The 24,221-nt window shown below is 31.3% G+C and overlaps 1 protein-coding gene across 7 annotated transcripts in view; it reads right to left on the minus strand.

Moving 5' to 3' along the window:
• Positions 1 to 2,020: 2,020 nt before the first annotated feature.
• The window catches only part of LOC124360164 (ensconsin), a 43,612-nt gene continuing 21,411 nt past the window's right edge, over positions 2,021 to 24,221 (minus strand). For 4 of the 7 annotated variants that reach the window (XM_046813545.1, XM_046813541.1, XM_046813543.1 and 1 more), the window contains 10 exons: positions 19,683 to 19,889; positions 18,253 to 18,404; positions 16,142 to 16,493; positions 10,838 to 10,959; positions 10,148 to 10,282; positions 9,652 to 9,758; positions 8,513 to 8,642; positions 7,400 to 7,554; positions 4,553 to 4,758; positions 2,021 to 3,363 (listed from right to left, as the gene is read on the minus strand). In XM_046813545.1, coding sequence (XP_046669501.1) covers positions 3,350 to 3,363; positions 4,553 to 4,758; positions 7,400 to 7,554; positions 8,513 to 8,642; positions 9,652 to 9,758; positions 10,148 to 10,282; positions 10,838 to 10,959; positions 16,142 to 16,493; positions 18,253 to 18,404; positions 19,683 to 19,889 — 1,580 coding nt within the window. In that variant the 3' untranslated portion in view covers positions 2,021 to 3,349. Of the gene's footprint in view, positions 3,364 to 4,552; positions 4,759 to 6,198; positions 6,256 to 7,399; positions 7,555 to 8,512; positions 8,643 to 9,651; positions 9,759 to 10,147; positions 10,283 to 10,837; positions 10,960 to 16,141; positions 16,494 to 18,252; positions 18,405 to 19,682; positions 19,890 to 24,221 lie in introns of those variants that run through there. The other 3 variants (XM_046813544.1, XM_046813542.1, XR_006922215.1) reach the window with 2 other exon arrangements.

The following is a 24,221-nucleotide window of genomic DNA, read 5'->3' on the forward strand; positions in this document are numbered from 1 at the left end:
GCCCTGTTAGGCCAGCAAATATTACACAAATTGTAGTGTTTTAGATAAATAACCGTACAAATAGTAAATATTAACATATTTACATAAAACTGTTACTAAATTGTTCAGATTTACACTGACTTTTATATAGACACCCTTTACAAATTATTTAAGAAAAAACTTTTTTTTATTTTTAATAAACAATTTTACAATTATATATTTTGAAACATGAATTTTTAAAGCAAATATTTTTTTTCTACATTGATTATTTATGCCCTTTAACCCTTTGGACGCCAACGTCCGGTTGATCGGACCACCGAGGTCTGGGCGAAAAGCGCCAACGTCCGATTGATCAGCCGTTCGAGAAAAACATCTTTTAAAAGATATTTTTTAACTTGAAAAGTCTGTTTTAAACTGTTTAGGACTATTTTAGAAGTTAATAAGACTATCTGTAATCAATTTTGTTCAGTTTAGTGTCCAACCATTGTGTTTCCCTAAACACACGTTAGAAGTGACGGGGACAAATGTATATATATTTGTAAATAATTATTTTGTTGACAAAGATTTTTCTTACTTTTTTGAAGAAAATCTATGATATAGACTTATAGTAGTGAGAAGATGCTCTCATTTTAATACTATGTAAGTATTAAACTATGTACGTATTTCCTATTGTAAAATTAATTCTAGTTATAGTACATTTTTTTCTAATATCAACACTAATTAAAAGTATATTTTGTGAAACTATTTTTCAACTTTCAGTTCTGAATTTTTGTGAGCAGTCTTAGATATAATATCAGTAACGAATAAAAATATCACCGATAGGTAAAAATATTTATTTTCGTACCGATATTTTGGCCTGAAGTGAAATTTTTATGTAAACAAATGTTTTGGTTAGGCATTACCACATCATAAACAATGTAGTTCCATTCTAAATGCTATTCATAAAAACACTATTCAATAGCGCATATAATTTCCTACAAATAAAAAAAATAAACATTCAATTAACATAAAAACTAAGGATAATACAGAGCAAAGTGTAATAGGTTACAAAAACGTCAAAACAAGGCTGGCGGTTTTGGCTAGTACAGTTGGTTCGGGCGCTAGCGTGATGGGTAGGGCGGCAGCCTTGGGCGTTGGCGTCCAAAGGGTTAAAAACTAATTTATTTTATAAATTAAACATACTTTTATGCAAAAATAGGGCACAAATGTTAATTTTGCATAATTTTTTGCATCACAAATATCTTCATCACAAGAATCTGATTCACAATCCATGTCACGTTTACGCCTTTCAATTACAATAGATTCTTCACTTTCTTCAAATTCACTTTCAAACAAAACATTATTAATCTCAAAATCACTTCTTATACATTTTTGAATAATTTTTAAACTCAAAATAAAATGAACGTAAACAATAACATAACCTTGTAGAGCTACTGAATTGCGACGTAGATGGCAACACAGCTGTCCGCTGCTCTCAGCTGACCTCGGCTGTTGCATTGTTTATACTTCATTGTTCTCATCCATGACGTAATTTATTTCGTTTACAAAACCTTTTTTTAATAGATAAAGTAATGTAGATTAACCGACAAACATTAAATTTTTATGTGTTTGTTTGTATTAATACATATAATTTTTAATAACACATAATACAATTATGTGTTATCCAATTGTATTAATAATATATATTGGATTTTATTAACGTATTACACAACTACGAGATAACTCGTAGTTGTACATATGGGTCCTTTTTCCATACTACAAGATAACTCGTAGTTGTAGGCCAATGGGTTAATAGTGTTAAAACATTTAAGAATATAAACACATTTGTAAACTCAACTATGAACAAAAAGCCAAGACTGTATGGTTAACAGTGTATTAACATGGACATTAATGGAAATAATATGTCGCCAGTACTTACCCCATCATAATTACGAAATACTCAACAATTCTTTCAAACTTACCTGTTTGTAACTTTCAAAATCTTCACTATGAAACATACAAAAGGAAGGAGGAGGTGAACAGTAATATAAAACAAGAGACGATAAGTTGATTGATGTATTTAATGGTTAGTCCAGGTTACATACAGCTGAGGTGAGCACTTGTACGATCTCTACGCGTACGCAAGGTGAGGGTACAGTACCAATATATACAGCTACATCCACTCTCTGACTAGGCAAGTGCTCCCCCACATTCTCTACAACTTTCATCACATTATTATATATTCCATCTAACTTTTTCAAAGTGACTGTAGTAAAAATAGTAATATTTAAAACAGCGGTTGCATCATCGATCAAAAATAAATAGATAAAAACATTTAAGGCCATAATTAATCTAAATATATTAATAATTACATTACACGTTAATTCTAAATTAAGAGTAGTTAAAGCAATACAGTCAATTATTGATGTACAATATTATGTTTGGAACTACTGATAAATATTGCCTTTGCTGATTCTCGGGAGATCGAGATGATTGCACAAATACTGGATAAACTTGTTTTATTTCATTTTATGTTAGAACAAACTCGATATACAGTATAATGTGAACAGCACTCTTTTCAGATGATAAATAATCTATAAAAACAAATATACAATAGTTTTCTTTTATAAAACTTATTGTTAGTCGGAATAATAACAGTAAACAGCACGCAGGCTGTTTTGGCTCACACTAGCTAACAACGACTCCCTTTTATATCATCGTACTACTGCGAAATGCAGGTGCACCAATATTTTATAACATTCATGTAAAGTTTAAGCGAGGGATCTACAGTAACAAAAATAATGATCGGAAAACAGCGTTAATCAGTTTATACATCGGTCACCTAAGTCGCTGAGAGATATAAAGTAGGACCAAAATGTGGGAATATATTTACAGTTGACGACAAATCTTCGAGCACATTGATATCATAATAGTAGCATTTTATATCGCAATACCGCAGTTTATCGAGGACTCAATTCTATAAGTTTAACTATATTCAAAGCAACTGATAACAGAAATTGAGTTAACTGAATATAATTTTTTAAATACCATTATCGTTATAACAAATTTTTGTACAACCAAACAGAAATCGTTAACAGTAAGCAAAGAATCTACAAAAATACAAATATGAACCATCTCATTGATAGATATAAACATACAGCATAAAACCATCATCAAAAACTGTTTTCTTACACAATAGATAACACGTAACATAGACAATACAGTATTTTCAAACCAGTTATGTCAATCGTTAGTTCGCAACCCAAAGTTTCGTATGTACAAGTTCCATTCAAACCTTCGCGATAATAAAATCACTTTATAGATAATACAGCACGTAATCATTAAATTATTTTCTACATAAATAGTTCATTTCCAATGACGACAGCCTAGCTTATGATAGTAAATCTGAAACAAAAAAGAAAATCAATCATGTTGATGTATCATCAAAACAAGTGTTACACAGTAAAATAATATTTAAATTAAATCAAAGAATTTAAATTTCAGCATTCTTAAAGTAATCACTTAACATTTTCAAACCTTAAATAAATTTTACACTCCATTTTATTCCTCACAATATGGTGAAAATAAAAGTTTCTTAACATGTCACAGGCTTCTTGTTAGGTGCCATCTAAAACTACAACCCACCAATGAACATTTTTCAATAGTGGAATATATCTGTCTGAGCTTTTTGATGTATCTAAAATAATATTCTTGGGACATGTTACGCATTACAAGTTAAATTTATTGGCATGTGAAATGGGTGAGGGTAGCAGAAGTGTACCGGATTGGAGATTTCATCTACGCACAAGCCTAACAGTGTCATAAGAACAGTTCATTACTATCTGAGAGTTACCCCTAGGATAGACATCTGTCTCCCAATATGTATATAAAATAAAATTTGTTTTGCAGATTTTTGACAAAATAAACACAGAGTAATATTACATTATTGGCTCAAAATGGAGTTATTCCCTCCAAACATATGTTACAATCCCTCACTCTTTCTGACTTTTAACGAATTTATCAAACCAGAAACATAAGTCTTGAATGGAAAATCAGATATGGAATCGTATACCTAGGTTCATTAAAAATTGGGAAGTGTGAACTGCTCTTTGTGTAACATGAACTCATCTGTAACAGGTTTGCATATATCATTTTCTTACATCCTCCACAAAACATGTATGGCTGATACTGTACATACACTCAAAACATCAGCCATAGAATGAAAGCCTAATTAATATTTGACGCAACAAATGACTAAACAAACAGTTGAATATTTTGTAATGATATTGCTCTATACATGTTTAGATCTGATTATGTTGATCATTGACATGGTCAGATGTCAAATTACCTTCTATCAGCAAGATTAAAAAAAAGTCCCTTAGAGAATTTCTCTAAAACATTTCATGCTAACTAGTACCATATAATATTACCACAGACATATTGTCTCATATATTTTTGATAATGTTCATACAACAGTGATTGGCTTGCAAGTGTTTAAGTGAAGAAAAGAGATTTCATAAGACTTTGTATCGTAAAATTGTGCAACTTGTAGACAGCAAAGCGTTATATCAATGGTTCGTAGATAGAGCCTTACCGTTGACAGTGTCCTGTTTCTTGTTGTCCTGGTAGGGGATGAAGGGGTTGGTGGGAGGTCCTGTGTTGAAGTTAACATTGTCCTCATTCACCAGCTTGCCGTTGGTCGGCGTAGTGGTGGTGGGAGCCAGGATCTGTGTCTCAGTCACCCCAACACTCTCTATACTCAGGTCCAGCAAGTTGTTAGTTACATTCTTCTGCTCCACTCTAAAAAAATATAACAAATAATTATATCATATATGACACAATATTAAATTCGATTTTATTTCAAGTTTTTGTACAAAGGTGTGTTTTATTGACAAGTGAATCCACAAAACAAAACTGAGCAAGATAATTTTTCCTAATAGTTACAAAAAGTTCTTTTAAAGATGGAATGGAATTTTGTTTTAGACACTTGATTTTTTTCAAAATAAATTAAAGGCGAAAACACAATTACATCTAAAAACCAGTGCACTTGTGCCTAGTCAAAATGTGCTGATCTATTCCCAGCCGAGAAGACCGTGAGGGTAGGTTAGATGCAATTTTTATTTATCCATCATTTGGTTGTGTTGTTATGTGCTTTAATTTTATGTGGTATGTGTCACTGTGCCAGTGAACCATGTTGTCAACCTTAAGCCATTTGCATAGTCATAAGGTAAAAAACTTGTAATATAGTAAAGCTTGGACAGTTATTTTATATAAATACATTATTCACCTACAACACACAAGAACAACCCCTCCGGTATAATTTCTGACAACTGCAAAAAAACCACTAAACAAGTAACTCATTGCAAGAAAACACAGCAGAGCTACAATTTTGCTGACGAGCTGAGGTTCGTCTAATTCACAAATAACACTACAGGTTAGTTTTCTGCTGTTTCATAAAAATCCTGGTTGATAGGAACAAGTCAAACAGTATTTTGAGTGTTGATCCTATAATTATACACCACAAATAAATCAAACCACTTTGTCAGGTTCTAAATAAATTCTAGAAATGAACGTTATCTATGAAAACAATATATAACATTTAAAAAACACTACATTAACATTTTATAACCATCCATAATTTTTATAATTATTAAGTATTCCATCTGTCTATGATTTAATAAATGTAAGATTGATCCATTCATGACAATAAACATACAATATTGTCCAATACACTACTCTAAATCATATTTACACAAACACACATCTGTTTCTACAAGTTATTGTATTAAATACACTAACTACGTATTTATAATGATGTACTATGAAATGGGTTGAACAATTAATGTAATATGATTATTTATAAATAGTCTAGTCTAGCTCCACCCTCATTACACACCATGAGGTAGGTAACCCGTACAAAGAGTATAACACTCATTGCATGAATTAAAAAATTAGGCCTTAAATTAAATTAAATAATTCTAAATTAAAATTTAAAACTAAAACAAAAATAAAACAAAACCGTTAATAAAACAACAACAAAAATAAATTGAACACTACTGAAGTATTCACATTAAAACAAATCATTGTAGCCATTGTAAAATTGTAGAGACATGAAAACAATCAATTTGAAATGCTAGTATTCTATAACATGTAAGTCTACCAAACAAATGTCGTCTAAAACATTGCATGGTATTCAGGCACTGGAACTAGAGATCATGCTGCAACCTGCAGGATATTTACATGTGTGCTGTCTTGGTGCCCGGGCCGGGCCGAGGGACGTGAGCCACTCATCATACACTTCCAACACAATAACAACATCAGCCTCACGCAGGAGAGAGACCACTTGGCCAAACACCAGGGACATGCTCTCACCGCTCACTCGTCACAATACTTCTAGGTGAAACTCTTAGGATATATTCAGTTAGGCACGCTTCACCAAACATCTCATATGTATGTAAATATTAGTGTTGCGTATGAGTTACTTCACTCAGGCAACACTGCTTGTTAAAATAATAGTTATTGTTAAAAATGAACACTATATTGATTAAAGATTATTTAATACAGCTGAACTTGAACGACTCAAGAGACATAGAAAAATTCGAGTTACTTAGTTATTCAACCAAAATTGTATAAAAATAATACAAACCTAAATTGTACCAGTCAGATTATTAGGATTTTTACTTTAGTAAATGAAACCTTAATACAAAATAATAACAAAATATAATTTTTCAATATTAGAAGCATCTAAATATGAACAGAATTATGGAGGAAAATATTAGATGAACTGTTATAACACTAAATATTGCCAATTAACATAGAACAAACATGAATTCCTTTTTTTAAATTTTTGTTAACTTTCTCTTAAGAATATAAACCGGTTGGATGATTACGGTTTTTATGAGGAATGTGAACCTTTTAATATTCACATATTTTGGTTGCTGATAGTAGAAGAGTGTGCCTAACTGAACTTACTAAATGCTATATATATATATAGCTTTTATATAGCTGTGAGCAAAGTACCTGTCCCAAGTGTTTGGAAAAGCAGCTTCAACTTAGGTATTACAGTCTATAATCTAGTAGTGCATGCATTTAATCACTTACAATATGTTACAAGTTTAATGAGCAATGTATATGCAAGTGTAAAGAAGTTTGATCTGGATTGTAATTAATGTAAATTATAGAAAAGTATTGTTTATAATGGGTTATGTGTAGCTTTTCAAGCCCTCATTTTGATTTAAAAATAAACCAGTAATAGTAATTAGTAATTAATAGTAATTACAGTAGAAAGATTAATATTTTAAAGCCTATTTGAGTCTAATACAAATTTACTGTATTGTGGCCGATTACAATAACCGACTATAACAACTATCAAGTTCCCAGATGGTTACATTTCTGCAGATTCCTCATGATACATACTGTATAAGAACGGTACAGTACTCACACATTGTCAACACCGTTCTGATGGCCGTTCTGGCGGGCAGTGGTGGTGTTGGCGGCTGAGTGGCTCCGCTCAGAATGTAGGAACTGCTCCTGGTCCGTGAGCCTCCGGGGCTCTGGTCTGCTCCCCTCCTCTCCCGGACTGTCATCTCCATCTTCCTACACATCAACTCACACAATCAACTCCTGTTTGCAAGCCGCTACAAATTTATAAATTTGTGAATTTAGATCATGTTAGAACACTTTAGGAAAACTGCTAATACAATTATTATTACACAGTATTTATTTTAAGAGTTTCCACATGTTCGTTTGGTACGATAATGGATACTAGCCTATGTTAATTTAGGTAATTGAAGAAAATAACCCTTAGGTTTTCAGAAAAAAATACGACATATTTTGATAATAACAAATGGACTTATACACGTTTACTATACTATAATATATAAATTTATTATGTATTATAGAAATTAACGATGTTAAACAAAATAAAAATAAATATTATTGAAAATTTCAATGTTTCTAAGATTACCTTCATGCTTACAAAATGATTTTTATAAAAAAAAAACTAAATGATTTAGTAAATTATGAGCCAAGGCCTTTCCAATATTCACCGTTACAGCCTTTATCTAATTAAATATTAAGTTTTACACATACAGTAGACTTACTTCCTAGTCTTTAAACTTTTATCTCCTTGCATTTCTAATTACTTTTTTTATTTAAGTACAAAATTGTTTCTATTATTACTTTAACCACTTTTATTTCAGTTATGTGGGTCTGATGATGCGTTTCTTGAACACGAAAGGCCGCAAAGAAATAAAAATATGTAAATTATGTCTTTCATATTGTATTTTTACAGTAAATTGTTTATAGAATCACTTAAAATGGCCCATACACTATTGTTATGGATCTTGTGTTGAGTGAGTTGAATAATTTAGTAGAATATATTATGGATGCCAAAACACAGTTGCAATGAGTGAAACAAGGTAAAGCTTGGGCTTAGAAAACTGGGATTCACCCATGAAACGTACAAAGAAGCTCCCTTCCATAAAATATTGTATAATTCACCCTTAAGAATAAATATTAATAAACTCATGATTGTCAAACATAACAAAATTACCTTAGATGGTGTACTATTAGGCGTAGAGCCCTTGCCCCTTGTACGTGACATGATTGCTTCTACTCTCTTGCGTCTCGCTAACCTGTCTTCTTCCTCTTTCTTTAATCTAATCTCCATTTCTTGTCGTTGCCTGAAACATTAGTAATCAAACATGATTAACTTTTAAAATGCAACACAGAGTTCTACTTGAAATGTAGGATATCAACATTCACATTATATGGTGCTAATATTACAAAACTCAATTCATAGTCGGAACAAATACAGTGAATTCTCACCTGACACTAACAATACTGGCTGCTCAAGTACAGATCAAAGTAATTTTTTTCACTTAAATTAAACCAAAATTATACTAACTCACTGGCTTACTTTGAACAGACAATTTTGCCGCTAGCGGTATGTAACGTAAAATACTTTGACAAGACCATCTCACAACCAAGAGTTCACAGTTTTCTCAAAGAAAAAGTAAGTAAAAAATTTATTTTTATTGTGTAATTTAAATTAACAATAATTAATAAAACTAACATTAATACTTTTAACTTTTTTATCATTTTATAATTAAAAACTATGTGATAACCTAACATCTTCAACTACTCAGCAATTTCAAATCATCTGTTTTGTAAAAAAAAATAAGTTGAATAAAAAAAAACATAAAACTTAGTAATAGAATAAGTTAGAATTGTGGCTTCTCTTTCTACAGAGGCAAACAAATTGTTTGAATTAGTTTTGAGTGCTGTCGATATGTTACATAAGAATGCCGTGAACACAAAAATGTGTATAAACAGTTCATGTGAAACTACTGCAACACAGCAAAGTTACCTACCTATGCGTGAAACCATACTGAAAGGTTAATTCTCATATATATAATTTTAAAAGGTAATGGATAAACAAAAATAATAAGTTAAAATGTTAAAAATGTAATAATGATACCAGAATTAAATTATATTGAAAGAAACAACATTGAACTTTAATAATTTGAATTTTAAAATGTTAAATTATTCCTTCTAATTGTATCAAATACTTTGGAGGCTATATTGTTACATTTATTATTATCATTACATTTTTGGCAAGAGATAGACTTTCACTAAAAAAACTGAAAAAAACTAATTTTTACTATAGAAACAATATGGTGAATGACATACTTTTCTGCTTCTTCTCTCGCTTTCCTTTCCGCCTCTTCTTTTTCAACCTTTTGCCTTGCTTCTTCTTCTCGTTGCAGCCTTTCTTCTTCTTCTCTTTTTTGTGCTTCCTAAAATAAAAATATTTAATAATAAAATCAATATACTATGTAAGGAAAATATTTATATTTGGGCTGCAGGAGCACCTGGTTAGAGCACTATAACAGCTTATATTGAAGTATTCAATTTTGAATGATAGACAATATCTTGTACCCGTATTTTTAAGAATGAATCATACTAATTAAATATTATCAATTATCCAAACAAATATTCTCTTGTTTGTCTTTTCTTTAATGTACCCTATTACTTATTTTTGTTTGCCCTTGCTATCACAGATTTTTTCCTATTTTTAACTTATATATAAATATTGTTTCAAGTTATATTAATGGAAATGTATAATGAAATTCTACCTTGTACAGTAACCACATAGTAGTACTCTGTATGATAGAAACATGTATACCTCAATCGCCTGTCTCAGCCGTTCCTGCTCTGCCTGTCTCGCCTCTTCTAGCAGCCTGAGCTGCTCCTCCTCCATCCTCTTCTGTTCCTCTTCTTCTTCCCTCAGTCGCTGTTCTTCTGCTAATCTTTCAGCCTCCTACAATCAAACCATTATTTAGCATATCAATTATGATTGATCAAACCACTGATTTGTTAATGTTAGCAATTGAAAAATGTTCTCTCAGTTAAAGAATCCTTAAAAGAACTGTCTAAACTTGGAGGTGGCTTAGAAATTCACTGCAGATGCACATCACTTATTGTTCAGGTGTTCCTTTTTAAGGATTATTTAACCTCCAACCAATGTAACATGGTATACCTTTTATTATTTATTAGTTAATTACAGAAGTACTTAAACTTTGATTATTTAAGTTCATGATGTATTAAAAAAGTGCATAACACTAAATTAATTAATTTATAAATTTGATTTTAAAGTTTCTTAAACTATTTTCACAAGTAATTTTGTATAGAAAAAAATCTACAGATAAAACATACACAATAGTTACAATTGATATATTCTGAGCCACTTTTCTGTTAGTAGAAGATATTGGGATAGTGACCAGCATTTTACTGTTAATTAAACAATGATTCAATTTCAACCTTATGGTGATGCTTAAAACTTAATTATTGTCAAATAAAACTAAACAAAACTTACAAGTCTTTGTCTTTCGAGTTCTGCCTCTCTCTCTGCCTGCTCTCGGGCTAACCTCCGCCTCTCGGCCAGAGCAGCCTTAGCCTCCTCCTCCGTTGTGATTCTGGTCTTAGCTAACATTGAGGCTGAAACAGTAGAATGTGTTATAGCACAAAAGAAATACTAATAAAGAATTTATCATCAACTAGCTGACCCGGTGAACTTCGTTTCACTTACCTCTTAACATAAACCATATTAATTTAAACCCTAATTATGTATTGCAGAACCGGTAACTTTATAAAGGCATCATAGTATAGGACATCCTATGGCATCTTAGAACTGTTCAAAATTCAATGAATACAGCGCCTTCTACACCGCAGCTGTTGAACAATGCCACAATAATTAATAAAAAAAACATAAATGTGTCTTTAAAAAGGTGTTTTAAATTTCTGTCAGATCAAGTGTCAGATCACTTTTTTTTATAATTGGCTGAATTCGTTTGTAACGTGATAGTCACTTTCCTTAAAATAGATTGATTGATTTGTTTTTATAGAAGAACTTTTACAATGCATTGTCCCTTTTGCAAAAAGTGGATAGAACGGCAGAATAAAACAACTACCTGTCCCAGTTGCACTAAAAAATTGTTAAGATGCGACGAATGTTTGACAATAACCGCTGATACTTTCAACTATTGTATCAAGTGCGGTCACAATTTGAGCCGCATAATAAGAATTAACAGGGGCAAGGACCAAAAAAATCAAGTGAAACAACAATTGTTATCAAAACCGAAATTCGTCTCAACAATGCTATCGTCATCATCATCATCTGAAGGAATAACATTTTCAGAACTTAATTTAACTGGTGAAGAATTAAAATATTTGGATGAGATAGAAGAAAATCAGGAGCACGACATCGGCAATATTCTGGCTGTGCCAAACTTGTCCGAGTCACCGAGGCCTCCCGCCACGCCGTCAGGTCCTAGCGAGCATCAATATCAATTAATCTAACATATTATGTTGCTGATTCAAGTGCCGAGAAAATTAAGAAAATATGTTTTCTAGCATTTACCCACGGCTTCACACGCAATCTTTTAAATCGAAAATCATAGCTTTCTTATTGAAAGGATTTATGGTGTAATATGATGGAACCCTACAATTTTTTAATAAGATTACTTTAGTAATAATGCATCTACTTCTATCGCTTGTATTCAGCTTCTGATATTAGGGAAAGAATGTGCCATCTCTTTGCTTTTCCTTTAACTACAGTAAAATTGTTAAGGGGTACATCCAGTTTCAACCTTATGTGCAAAAAAACATTCGCAGCTTTCTTAAATGTGGGTATTAGAACACCGTTTAAATATTATTTTCAATGCATTAGATGGATTATCGTCGTTGGTGCAATCCAAAATAAGAATTGGATAATAATTTGTATTTGTAATCAGCATAACACTACTGATCAAGCTTTGTATAATTATTTAATATTTTATAAAATTTTAATGTAAACAAATATTTCTGCGACTTTTGTGAACTTCAGCTGAAAGTTTCAACAGCTGTTTAGGGTCAGTTAAGTTTGGATTACGTGTCGTAAATATTATAATTATTTTCCTGAATTATTAAATATTCTGACAAACTCTTCTAATTTTTCTGACCTTTTAAACCTTCCCTGGATTTCCTCAAACAATTCAAGACCAAAATTAGCCAAATCGGTTCAGCCGTTCTCGAGTTTTAGCGAGACTAACGGACGGAAATTCATTTTTATTTATATAGATATAGTGAATGCTGTTCAAAAAGAAAGAAAATCTGTCACCAAAAATGGATGCAGTTGTGTTGGTTTATAACAACAGTTAGAAAAGATCTGACTGGCCAATTGAAAGGATTGAAAAAGGAATAGATACCATCAGTGTAAAAAATACAGAGTAGTGAATTTAAAGACATAAGATGGAAGAATAAGTCAACTAGTGCAGAACTGATTTTTTATTGATAATTGTTTCTAACAAAAATGTGGGATCTCAAAAATCCATAAAAGGAATTCTTTACTGGAATAAATAAAAATACAAACAACTTTCACTATATCCAAAATATATAACGGTATGAAAAAGTTTAACCCATTGCACTTGGCCAGCCATAAAGTGTGGCCATCATCTCAGGTAGTTACAGGTAATTGTCCTCTCAGCTCAGCCAGTAGTCCGACTGGATTATGCGTCACAACCTGGTGCTTTTTTAACCATGAACGTCACTTGGAATCATATTTAAATAGCAGTATTTGACCTAGCACCCTTTAAATGACTGAGATTTTAATGCGATTCACAAACAATTTGCAAAGTTTATTAGCTTTTAGCTTACCACTTTTAAAAATTATTGTTTATTATTCGATCTTAAACATACCAAGTGGTATGTAATTTAAGTTATAGGTTTACATCATTTAAAAGTGATTTTATTTGAAAAATAAATATACAATTAGTTTCAAATAGTATGCTAGTATTGATCATATTACTTGTATCAATATAAAAACATTTTTGAAGCATTTTAAAGTTAATTTTAAAGAGTACCACCTTGAATTACTCTGTAATCTACCAGCAACAGTGGACTATTCACCCCATTCATGGAAACTATTATGTGTCTGTTGGAGAGGTAAGTTTTAGACCAAGACAAGGATATTCTACCAACTCCAATTGTTTTTAATTCATTCAAAAGAATTCTCCTCATAGTCAGAAAGCCAAAAACACAAGCAGAACAGATTCATCTTCGAAAGAGCGTTGTTAATCAAATCAAGTATCAGAGATTGTTTTTCCATGCTGAAATTTGTACTGACACTCAGACAAAACTGTTTTTCTTGAATATATGTAATCACCTTTTCTTTATGATTTTGAAAAAAAAACTTAACAGATAAATTGGGTTGAAATTGCTTCACCAAAATAAACGGCAGTAAAGCGGATTAAAGTATCTGAAAAGTCCCCATTACCAAGAAAACTGAGTGACATCAACTTGTTAACAGTTGAAGAAGAAAACATTATTATCCAGTGGGTTTTAAGCTATCACATTGGTGGCTGTTATCATTAAGTGTGAACAGCTAATAGCTAGTGCTGGATTTATTCTATAAACTGAGTATGGAAACCATTTAGATTCTATGCCTGGTAAATGGTAATATGGACTTTTAGATGCACCACCAACCTCACAATTGTCGTATGAGAAACCCAAAATTTAACTACAGCTAGAAGTTTAATAGTGAAAGAGTTCAGTCTCACTTTGAAACAATCTTACTGATTGTTACAAAATTCTAATCTGTGTATTTAACTATAATTTAAGTGCATTTTATGTGTTTCAAAAATAAAAGTGCAAGACTAGCGAACAAAACGGTTAATAATGTTGCTAAGAGAAACCTCAACATTCACCTTTCATGAATTTCAAATGGCCTAGTACTTAAATTTGCTCGCTAGTACAGAACCTAGATTCTCTAATGGCTAGGGAAGTTAGAAGCAGGGTGGATAGTAGGTGAGTTCTTATATGAGTATGTTACCTACATATTCAATCCATATCCATCCAAAATTAATGTAAAGGATCCTTTGTTCCTTTTGGATGGACACATATAAAACCTCACACTTAACTTTGCTTTAAAATTTCTTTTTAAAAATCGCTGACGATTAATTAGCAATAATTAGCAAAGTGTTACAAATACCAAAACGAAAATTTTTGAATAAAGATTTACTCCCATTGCTTCTACAGGTTGTTAAATAGAGAAAAATTAAACCCAGTACAATCTACACATAACTTTTTAGCTGATTACGTGAGGCAGATAACTGTGAATGTACAAACTGATTGGACATAACCCAAATAATGTTTTTGAAAGAATATATAAATCAGAAATTTCTCATATATTTAGAAAAGTAGTCCTGTAAACCTATGGTATGATACTTTGTTTCAGCTGTGGAATGGAATTAACACATTCACTGCGGCAGACAACCTAGTGCGTACTGGAGAGTACCAAGTATCATTCAGTAGACTCAAAAAACACTTGAAACTAACAATAATACTAATCCTGCTAATTAGCAATGTTTGAGTGAAATTGCAATCCTGTAATGCTTTACTTACTGTACCATATGTTTATTTGAAAAATAATTATTCTGCAGATGAATTACGAAATAATACACTACACTGTATGATTAGTGCTGTATCAAAATGGATAATCAATAATTTAATTGACTAACATTTGAGTACTATTACACAAAATCTTATACATAAGAATAAATCACTAAATGTGTTGCTAAACACTAATCTAGGGAATGGCTAGACCAATTCAGTTAATTCTTTTTACTAAATACTTAATGTCCCCAGGAAGGTTTTTATGGAGAGAAAAGTCGATAAAATTTCTCATTTAATATAAGTGATGTAATTAGAAATAAGAACTGACTAAAGATGAAACTAAAAAAAATATTGAAACTGCTCTGTTGTAGTTAAATCAATGATTTGTGAAAAACTAAATCATTATAATAGATTGATACACAAATATAGGTTGTTAATCTGTTATTTCTTGAGCAAATTCTTATAAATTACATAAATAAATCTGGGTTTTTCATCATACTAGTATAAAAAATCAGCATAAAAATCATTGATAACATCTTGCTAGCAGTACATTTACACTGATACGAATTCTAAAACAAATAATGTTGCAAAATTATTGCCAAGTTGAAGCCTGAGATAAGATAATTGTGAGTAAGAGAAGGTGTCATATTTTATTATGTAACATCCACTAGCTCCACAGGGTCCTAGTCTAGTTACAACAAGGTAGGAGTAAGCTAAAATTACTTTGCTAAAGTTGTACCCAAAATTTCAAGTCTGCAGCTACATATCTTTGACTGTTACTATGTCACATGATTATACCCGGTTTGTATAAAAATTTATTAATTCAGTTATTTTTTCACAGCCATCATAGTTTGGAGTGACATGCACCTTTATTGAACTCGACGTTGCCTATATATTGTATTATAAATGAGGCTTAATAAAAATTGCTAATCTATACACAACACCAGATGTGATATGCCTTCGCTAGTGCTCAACCGTACTGCTCAATCTTCAGACATTTCAGTGCCAACTGATGCTGATACCACTTTAACTATAAACCAAGACTTGCTGCTAGAAAGCTGCTGCTCGTATTTTACCTCAAACTTAATTAATCCAATATGGAATTCAAATTAGTAAATACTTTAATTACAGCAATGCTATAGATAATCAACAAACTGTAGTGAGCAAACAGCAATAAAAACTACACTTTTATTAGTGATTAGATTAAATATTAAATACCATAAGCACATTATACAGAGCATGTTGTTACCTGTCATGTCACACTCGGCCAAGTCGGTAGCAGGCTCCTGGGGTATTGTGTCCAGTTGGGCGACAGGAGCCTCCACTTCTTGAGTCTGTGGTGGGGCACTGGTGGGGGTGGGCTGGGGCACACTTGTCTCCACCACTGTCACACCCACTGTCGACTCCGTAGTGACAGTTACACTCTCGCCACTGTCTGAGTTGACAGTCTCTACGACCGAGGTGCTCACTGTTGTTTCTGACGTGACAGTGCTTCCTGCAGTCTCCGATTCTGAGGTGGTCACCACAGTCTCTGACACAATCGTAGACTCTGGCCCAGGCGATTGTAACGGTGTGGCTTTCGGTGTCGGGCTTGCGGAACTCTGGAACCAATCAGACAGTTCAGTTACACAAGTGAGCTGGTCGCTTTCACCATCCTTCATGCTTTAACAGGGTGGAACCACCTAATTTGCTTCCACACTAGTTCCGCTTTGGTTTGATAAAACATTTTCATCTCTGCAGAATCCATTACAAAGGGTTTTTCCATAACACAGCACTGCTTCCTTGATTGTAGAATGATTGGAAATCAGAATGAATGAACATCTTTACAATTACTGAAACAGCATGGTCTAAACAAGAAAAAATAACTTTCTCCAAGAGTTTTAGTAAATTGGGTTGAATACACCTTTTGATAAGCATATGAAGCATTTTATATATTTCAATATGTACTGTTGAACTACAATTGAATCATTTTTCTCTAATTAAGGTAATCAATAAAATATGTTGCTTTTTATAATTCTAAATAAGATAACATTTTTATTAAAGTCATGTATTTCAAAAACTGTTTGATATATGATGTTAAATAACTCTAAAGGTATTTCATGATAAACCGTAAACTTTTAACTAAATGATATCAAGATTCTTTCTCTGAAAATGAATGGTATACACAAGGAGAATAAAACAAACTAGTTTCAAAACCATATATGTATATATATATATATATATATATATATATATATATATATATATATATATAATACATTTTTACAGAAATATATTATGGTGTTGAAACCTTTAAACATTTTTTACTTTATGCTGTTTAGTACTACTCATATACCAGTAGAGAGTAATTATGTTGTTTCCTTTTCGTTTAGGCTCCAACCAATAAAGAGTGATTATCAAAAACGTTTTATGACTGACTTGAAGTTTTAATTATTTTTTTTTATTTTACAAAAGTCAAGTGGTGGCAGGGTCCTTAAAGGACTCTCCCTTTGGAAAGCACACATTTTTTTCCATCACAATTTCCATCAACTTATCTAGTGTATTGTTGTTTAATTCCTTCAGTTAACCTTTAAATACACTAGTGAACCGCCAGTAAAACTCATTTGTGCCACTGTTTAAATTTTAGGACTGCCCTGTCGTCTAACTCACACTCTGTACAGAGGTTGCAAGAAATGTATCTTAGTCTGTATAGATAAATTTTGTAAACTGAGTTAAGCTATCAACCTTTGAAAGGTCTATTTAGTTCTAGAAACTGAAAGGAATTGCTACAATAGATGAATATGGGAATTGGGGAATGACAGTTCCTGTGAAGGAACAGGAAGTGCATTGTCATGGTGAAATTCCCACTCCCAGATCTCTTCTCTTTCAGGCTCACACAAACATCTCAGGACTTTGCAAAAAATGAGCAAAGTAAGCAAAATGATTACTTGTCTCAAATTTTTCATGGGCACATTTTCAATTAAAGAAGATTTTGAGCATTGGATTTAATTATACAAACTTTTAGAGTTGAGAAATACCTATTACTCCGGATTAAAACAAGTAAAATATATTTTTATTTTCTCCTTTTCCCATGGTTTATTATATGCATTTAGTATAATAAAATATTTCTGTCAACTTCTTTACATTAATAATATTATACGAGTTCATAATAAGCTTGAAAGTAAATATTATAAACTCTGTGCTCTAATAACAATACTGTTTCATGATGAAGTTATTGGGACTTTAAAGTCCATCACTCGATCAATGATTAGTACTTAATGGGTTAATTTTCCCAGAATATGTAAAATATTTAATGATTTTCCTTATTTTTAATTTAATACATTTATTTAGTTACATGTACAGGGGCTGAAACACGCATACCTTTGATGATTTAATCTTGTCTGTTGGCTTCTTGGGTGCTTCTGGTTTAGGAGTGGCCGGTTTCTTTGTAGCATGAACTTTAGGCAGAGGTGGTTTGTCTTTGTCCGGAGCTGTAGCCGGAGATTTGGCATTACGGTGCTCGGCACTTAAACCTACAGAGAAAACAGTTTATTTTACATTGCACAACCATCGATACACAAAACAAACAGATTACATTCTTACTCTTTCAAGGCAAATTTCTCACTGAGTAAAGTTAAAGACCAAACCAATAGCGTAAACAATAAATAATGTAATCATCGCTATGTAGTTTAATGATGAACGACTTAGTATTTACAATATGAATACAGAATACACACAAAAATGGCTTCTTGGATGAAAACTGGGAATGGAGAAACAAATGTTAGTTGTAAGAAGCTGTTGATGCAGGCTAGCACATATAGGATTATGAATCCCAATTGGTTTTATTCAATTAAAAATTATTACTTTATATACAAATACTTAAGCTACATGTAAAAGGACATTAATTTGTGATGATACAAACACATTTCTGATAAAGACAATCTATTTATTCAATAAAATATTTGCTTTTTTACAACAGCTAACCCTTAAACTGCTAAAAGACCTGATCGGACTAAAATAAACAATAGTTAATTAAAACAAAAATTTATTTCATTGTGGAAGGATATCATCTTATTGAGAAACAAATTATTGCTGTAATAGTATACACAATTCACTATTAATTTTAAATTTATTTCACTAGGCCTTTTGACATCCAAGAATTGTGCATTTCTTTTACAGCAAAATATATATTTGTAATTGTTATTGTATCTAAATATATTTTATATAGTGTTACTCAGGATTCTTTATCAAAATAATATGCAATTAATTACATATCCTACAGGTCAATCGTACTACATGGAATTACGTGAACTGAGCCAGTGCTCATTATCATCTCGATTTCTTTATATTTGTTCATTATTTTTAGAATCACAGCAAAATATAGAATATTTTTTGTATACTGGATTTACTTGTGTTTCAATACTATAATAAACGGAAGTTAAATGTAAAGCTAAAAAATGCTGTTTGCAATTTTACACAAGTTGGCCAGTTCATGAAATACCAATAAAGGTAGCTGTTTGAATATTGAATATATTTTTGAATAAAATTATGTATAAAACATACAGTTTCATGACAAAAAGTTAACAGTAAATAAATAAATTGAGTAGTATGCACAAGACATTAAAAATGGCTTAACACAGAGAAGATTAACTGAAATGTATGTCATAAATTTTCAGTTACATCCTGCAAAGTAATGAAAGAGCCAAATTGAATTTGCGCACATGACACACAAAAATGCAAAAAGCGCTTAGGAAACAAAACAAATGTATGGGAGATGGGAAGAGAAGAAGCAAGGCTAAGGCAAAGCTCACTGTGTCTAGTGGGTGTAGTGGCGGCGCTACTCTCCGAGGAGACACCGGTGACTGCGATGCTGTAGGGGCGGGGACGACGGGGGGCGGCCCGGGGCTTGAAGGCGGCGTGTACACTGCTGGACATGGCCGCCCCACTACACACACTCACACTGTGCTGGCTGAGTGAGCTCTGTGGCCGAGACGGTGTCACCTCACCTGACCGCAGCCCTACAACAAGCCAAGCTCACACACTCGCTCTCACTCTAGCTCACTTCTGCACCACAGTTGCGGTTAGGCATTACAGTACAGTATCTGCTCTAGATCTGCAGGTCAAATCAAATTATAATTTTAATGTATCTTTTTTTATAATTATAGTAGTGTTTTCTAATGTCACAGAATCTTTACAAGATAACTCTGTACACCCTCTACATGTTGAAAGAGAGTGAATCTTCTTAATGTTAACAAAATTCAGAGTTAATACATAATACCTATGTCAGACAACGTCATAAAAATCCTAATCTCAGCCATGACTCACTTGACTTAGCATTTTATAATATAATAGTCAAAACCACATTGAATAGTAACAGGGGTAATTTACAATTTTGAAAAAAAATATCCACCTTGTTAATAAAAATTTGTTATAATAAATCAATTGTTATTCAAAACCCAAAAATATCAGGTTTGAAATATCCAAATGAAAAAATTTAAAAACTTGTATCAGTAAATTGTGAGCCTTGTCAATCTACGAGTCTAAGGCAACTATTCCACAAAAAGCTGCTGCTGAGGTCATTAACTGTTCCTGAATGCATTACTCATGAAGTTGATATTGGAATATTTGGTTTTTGGATAAGAAATTGGTTTTACTCTGACAAATTTCTATTGGGAAACAGAAATTTTTTTAAGTTAATATATTTTGAATATACCTTCCAACTTTGTGTACTTTTAAGATGTTTCAGCTAGTAGTTATGTAAAAGTGACAACAAAGTACTTACAACTCTGTTTGAAAGTTAATAAATTAAATTTTAAGTAGGTCTATTTTTGAAAGATTTTGATAAAATAAATATTTGTTGATCAAACATTTCTAATATATTAACAGTATTATACAATTATGTACTAGTTCTATTTTAATTTCAAGAACACAGTTTTCATCTTCTGGGAGTTAATGGATTTTGGCAGACTAGAGCAAATACATTTGTGAGTGGATTAATAGTGGAATAAAGAATGCATTTTGTACACACACTGAGAAAATTGGATAATAAGTAAACTGTTTGTCTATACATTGTTAAAAAATATTACTTATTTGCAATAGTGTTATTATTTAGCTATTTACAAAATTAATTTAATTTTGTCGTGTGTTTGTTTAAAAGAGCAAAATTAACGCTTGTTACAAACTTAACGATTGAGTATGAAGCACACAGTTAAGTATGAAGCAAATAAAAGCAACATGCTTGAAAAGAGCAAACAGAAGGGGTTCTTGAATATTAAAACTATAACACTGTAAAGTTACTTATTCATTTAAAACATTTATAAAAAAATCAAATCATCTGAAAACTGTTATTCTGTTTATTGCTTTATATAAACATGTAGATATTAAAACTCCAAGTAATGTGCATAACATATGTAAAAATCAATATATTTATTTTTTAATACTAGCTATATAATATTATGTTTTTTATGTTATTTTTTAATATCAAAGAAATTAATCTATTGAAACTATTGATATTGTTGATAGATATTCACACTAGCAATAATACTTTACATTTCATTATTGTTTTTCAACTTTTCCTCTCACTCGTAGTATCTGTTATATTACTTCTTAAAATCTCAAAATTCTTCATAATGACCATTGCATACTGTATAATTTGCTCTAAAGCAGAATTAGGCCATCTGAATACACAATGATAGCAGGATATTCTTCCGGGTACTTGGGAGAGGCATTAGTAATCAGTAAAAATGAAACAGACTCCAAGACTAAACCTTGGAGTATACCTCTAGAGATAGATAAGATTTTATATTTCTTTGTTCCAATTACTTTCGTCTGTGTAAACTGCAACAACTAGGTTTATTAACTGCCCAATCATCTCCCTGTAATAAACAAAAATATAATCATCCAATTTCTTGAAGTATAAAGTGTTCAAACCAATCAAATCAAAGGCTCTAAAAGACTTTCACATCACAAAAAAACCTGTAGAAGAACCTCATTCATACCTTATACTATTTAGCTTTCATTGTTTTTAGTGTTACCTTAATAATTTTATTAACAAAATTACAATATTTGTTACTATACTGATCAATTATAGTATTATAATAAATATTTTTGTTGTTTCCAAATCAAAACAAAATTTATAAAGGCCATTTAACCAACATGTCTAACACATTATGGTATATATATGCCACACTAACATCGGATGTTGAAATAAACAAATATATTTACTAGTGGTGTAAAATCTATAGATGAAACTATCAGAACACAAGGGATAAAACTCTTGAATCAATACAACACTTGTGCTCGGATAGAATATGACCACAATCGGTAAGGATTTCTTGTAACAATTATTCCAATTATTTATTTTATTTTTAACAATTATAATTCAGTCATGTTTGTATATCACAGATTTCAGTATAGTATTTTTTTATTGCATGTATATTACATCTGGAAATTGGAACACAAATTATCTGATCCTTAGAAAAACTCTCAATAAATAACCAAAACAAAAAAACAAGATACTCACTGAATCCTAACAATAAAAGAAATCTAATTCTGTTGTCTTAAAAAGGTGAAAAATATACATGATTTGTATAGTTTGCTTAGTAATGGACTGTGTATAAAACATTTGTATACTTAAAAAATATTTCAAATTTATTACCTGCTACATTTAAACCTATATAGAATAATTAAAGAAACAATTACTTACTGTGCTACCTCCACCGTGTGATTACTACATCTAGTTGACTGAGTAGTTCACTTTTACAACTTCACATTATTCATTCCATGATATTTTTACAGATTAAAGTGCTAAGACCTTAAAATCACGAAAATGTATGTATTCTATTTGATTTTTCAACATTCATTAAATTTGTATAAACGACAATGGCCTGATTTAATTTCAATAAAGATTGAATAAAAAAAGTACTTGCTCTGCCAGGACATTTTTTCAACAGTTATATGATAAAGTGATGTTGTAAAGGTGAACTGGAATATTATCAAGATTATCTTACCGCTGAGAGGGTAACCGTCACCAGGTCAGTCCTAGCCGGTGTCCTATAGCCATTAGCATTGGGAGTCTAGTGGTGTTACTACGGCTCTAGTCTACTAGCAACCCCCGCTACTCATGCAGCTACCAGATACTAGCTACAGCCACTACACTTAAGTTAGTGTTTTACTAAATCTACATCCAAACAGATATACATGCTACTACATGCTTCTTGTGTTTGTCTACTACAGCTTTGCTTCCTATAAAGTTTCTAAGTTTGACAATCCGAAGCTTCATCCTTTGGTGACCACTGGTAAACAAAGAATAAAAAGTTATGAGAAATTGGCAGAGTTTCAGAGCTAGCCCTTAACTGTACCTTTTATTTAAATCTGTTAGATTACGATATAAGCTGCTGAATATATATATATATATATATACATGAAATCCAGCTTTTTTATTCAAAACGAATATAAGTATATAATAATTGCTTATAATGTTTTGTAAATTTTAAATGGTTGAAAAACATATTCCTACTGATTTAAAAATTTAAATGATCAACTTCCATGTGTTTAAAAAAATTGCCTATTTGTTTACTGCCTAGTTATTTACATTAGAACGTAGATGCGTGGTAATAATCAATTTAGATAAAGATTATACAGATTTTACAACAAATATTACTAGTAAAAATGCCAGGTGTTTTATTACTTCTGTTATCTACCTACTGCTGTTATCATGAAAATTTTATCCAAATATATAATGGAATAAATCCAAACCATCTGTTACATAGCTACAAATTTATCAGAAGTTTGTTCCTAAATTTAAAACAAAATATTTCGCCTATATTAACAATTTTCTTAAGTTTTACTACTAGTACTTATAAAAAAACATCCGTGAATAATATGCCCAAGCTAGCTAAAATTTAAATGTTGATTTTACATAGTAAAATTGGTATAACTATTTTAAAACTTCATTATGTACATACAACTTTTAGTTGATACTTAAATAGTGTGAAGGGGTTGATACTTAAATGCAAAAGTTTAAATACATCTACCTTTTCCATTAAAATGCAATAAACACGTTTAACCATTAGAATCTTAAACAATTTAATCTAGCTACACTTTTATGCACACTAAGTATCCAGATCTGAAAGAAGTAAAGAGTGCAGTACTTACTTGTGTTGAAGTTCTTTACATTAATCATGCCCAACACTAAGAGTATGGTAAATTAAGTGTGTAAAGAATTTAATGATGATTCTGTGTATAATTTTAGTTTGTAATTAACTGAGTTTAATCGAAACTAAACAGCAAATCACAGGCATAACAATGATCTTTTTAGTAAAATATATTTTTTTACTATACTTTTTTTG

The sequence above is a fragment of the Homalodisca vitripennis genome, chromosome 4 (assembly GCF_021130785.1).
Source record: "Homalodisca vitripennis isolate AUS2020 chromosome 4, UT_GWSS_2.1, whole genome shotgun sequence".
Lineage (NCBI taxonomy): Eukaryota > Metazoa > Arthropoda > Insecta > Hemiptera > Cicadellidae > Homalodisca > Homalodisca vitripennis.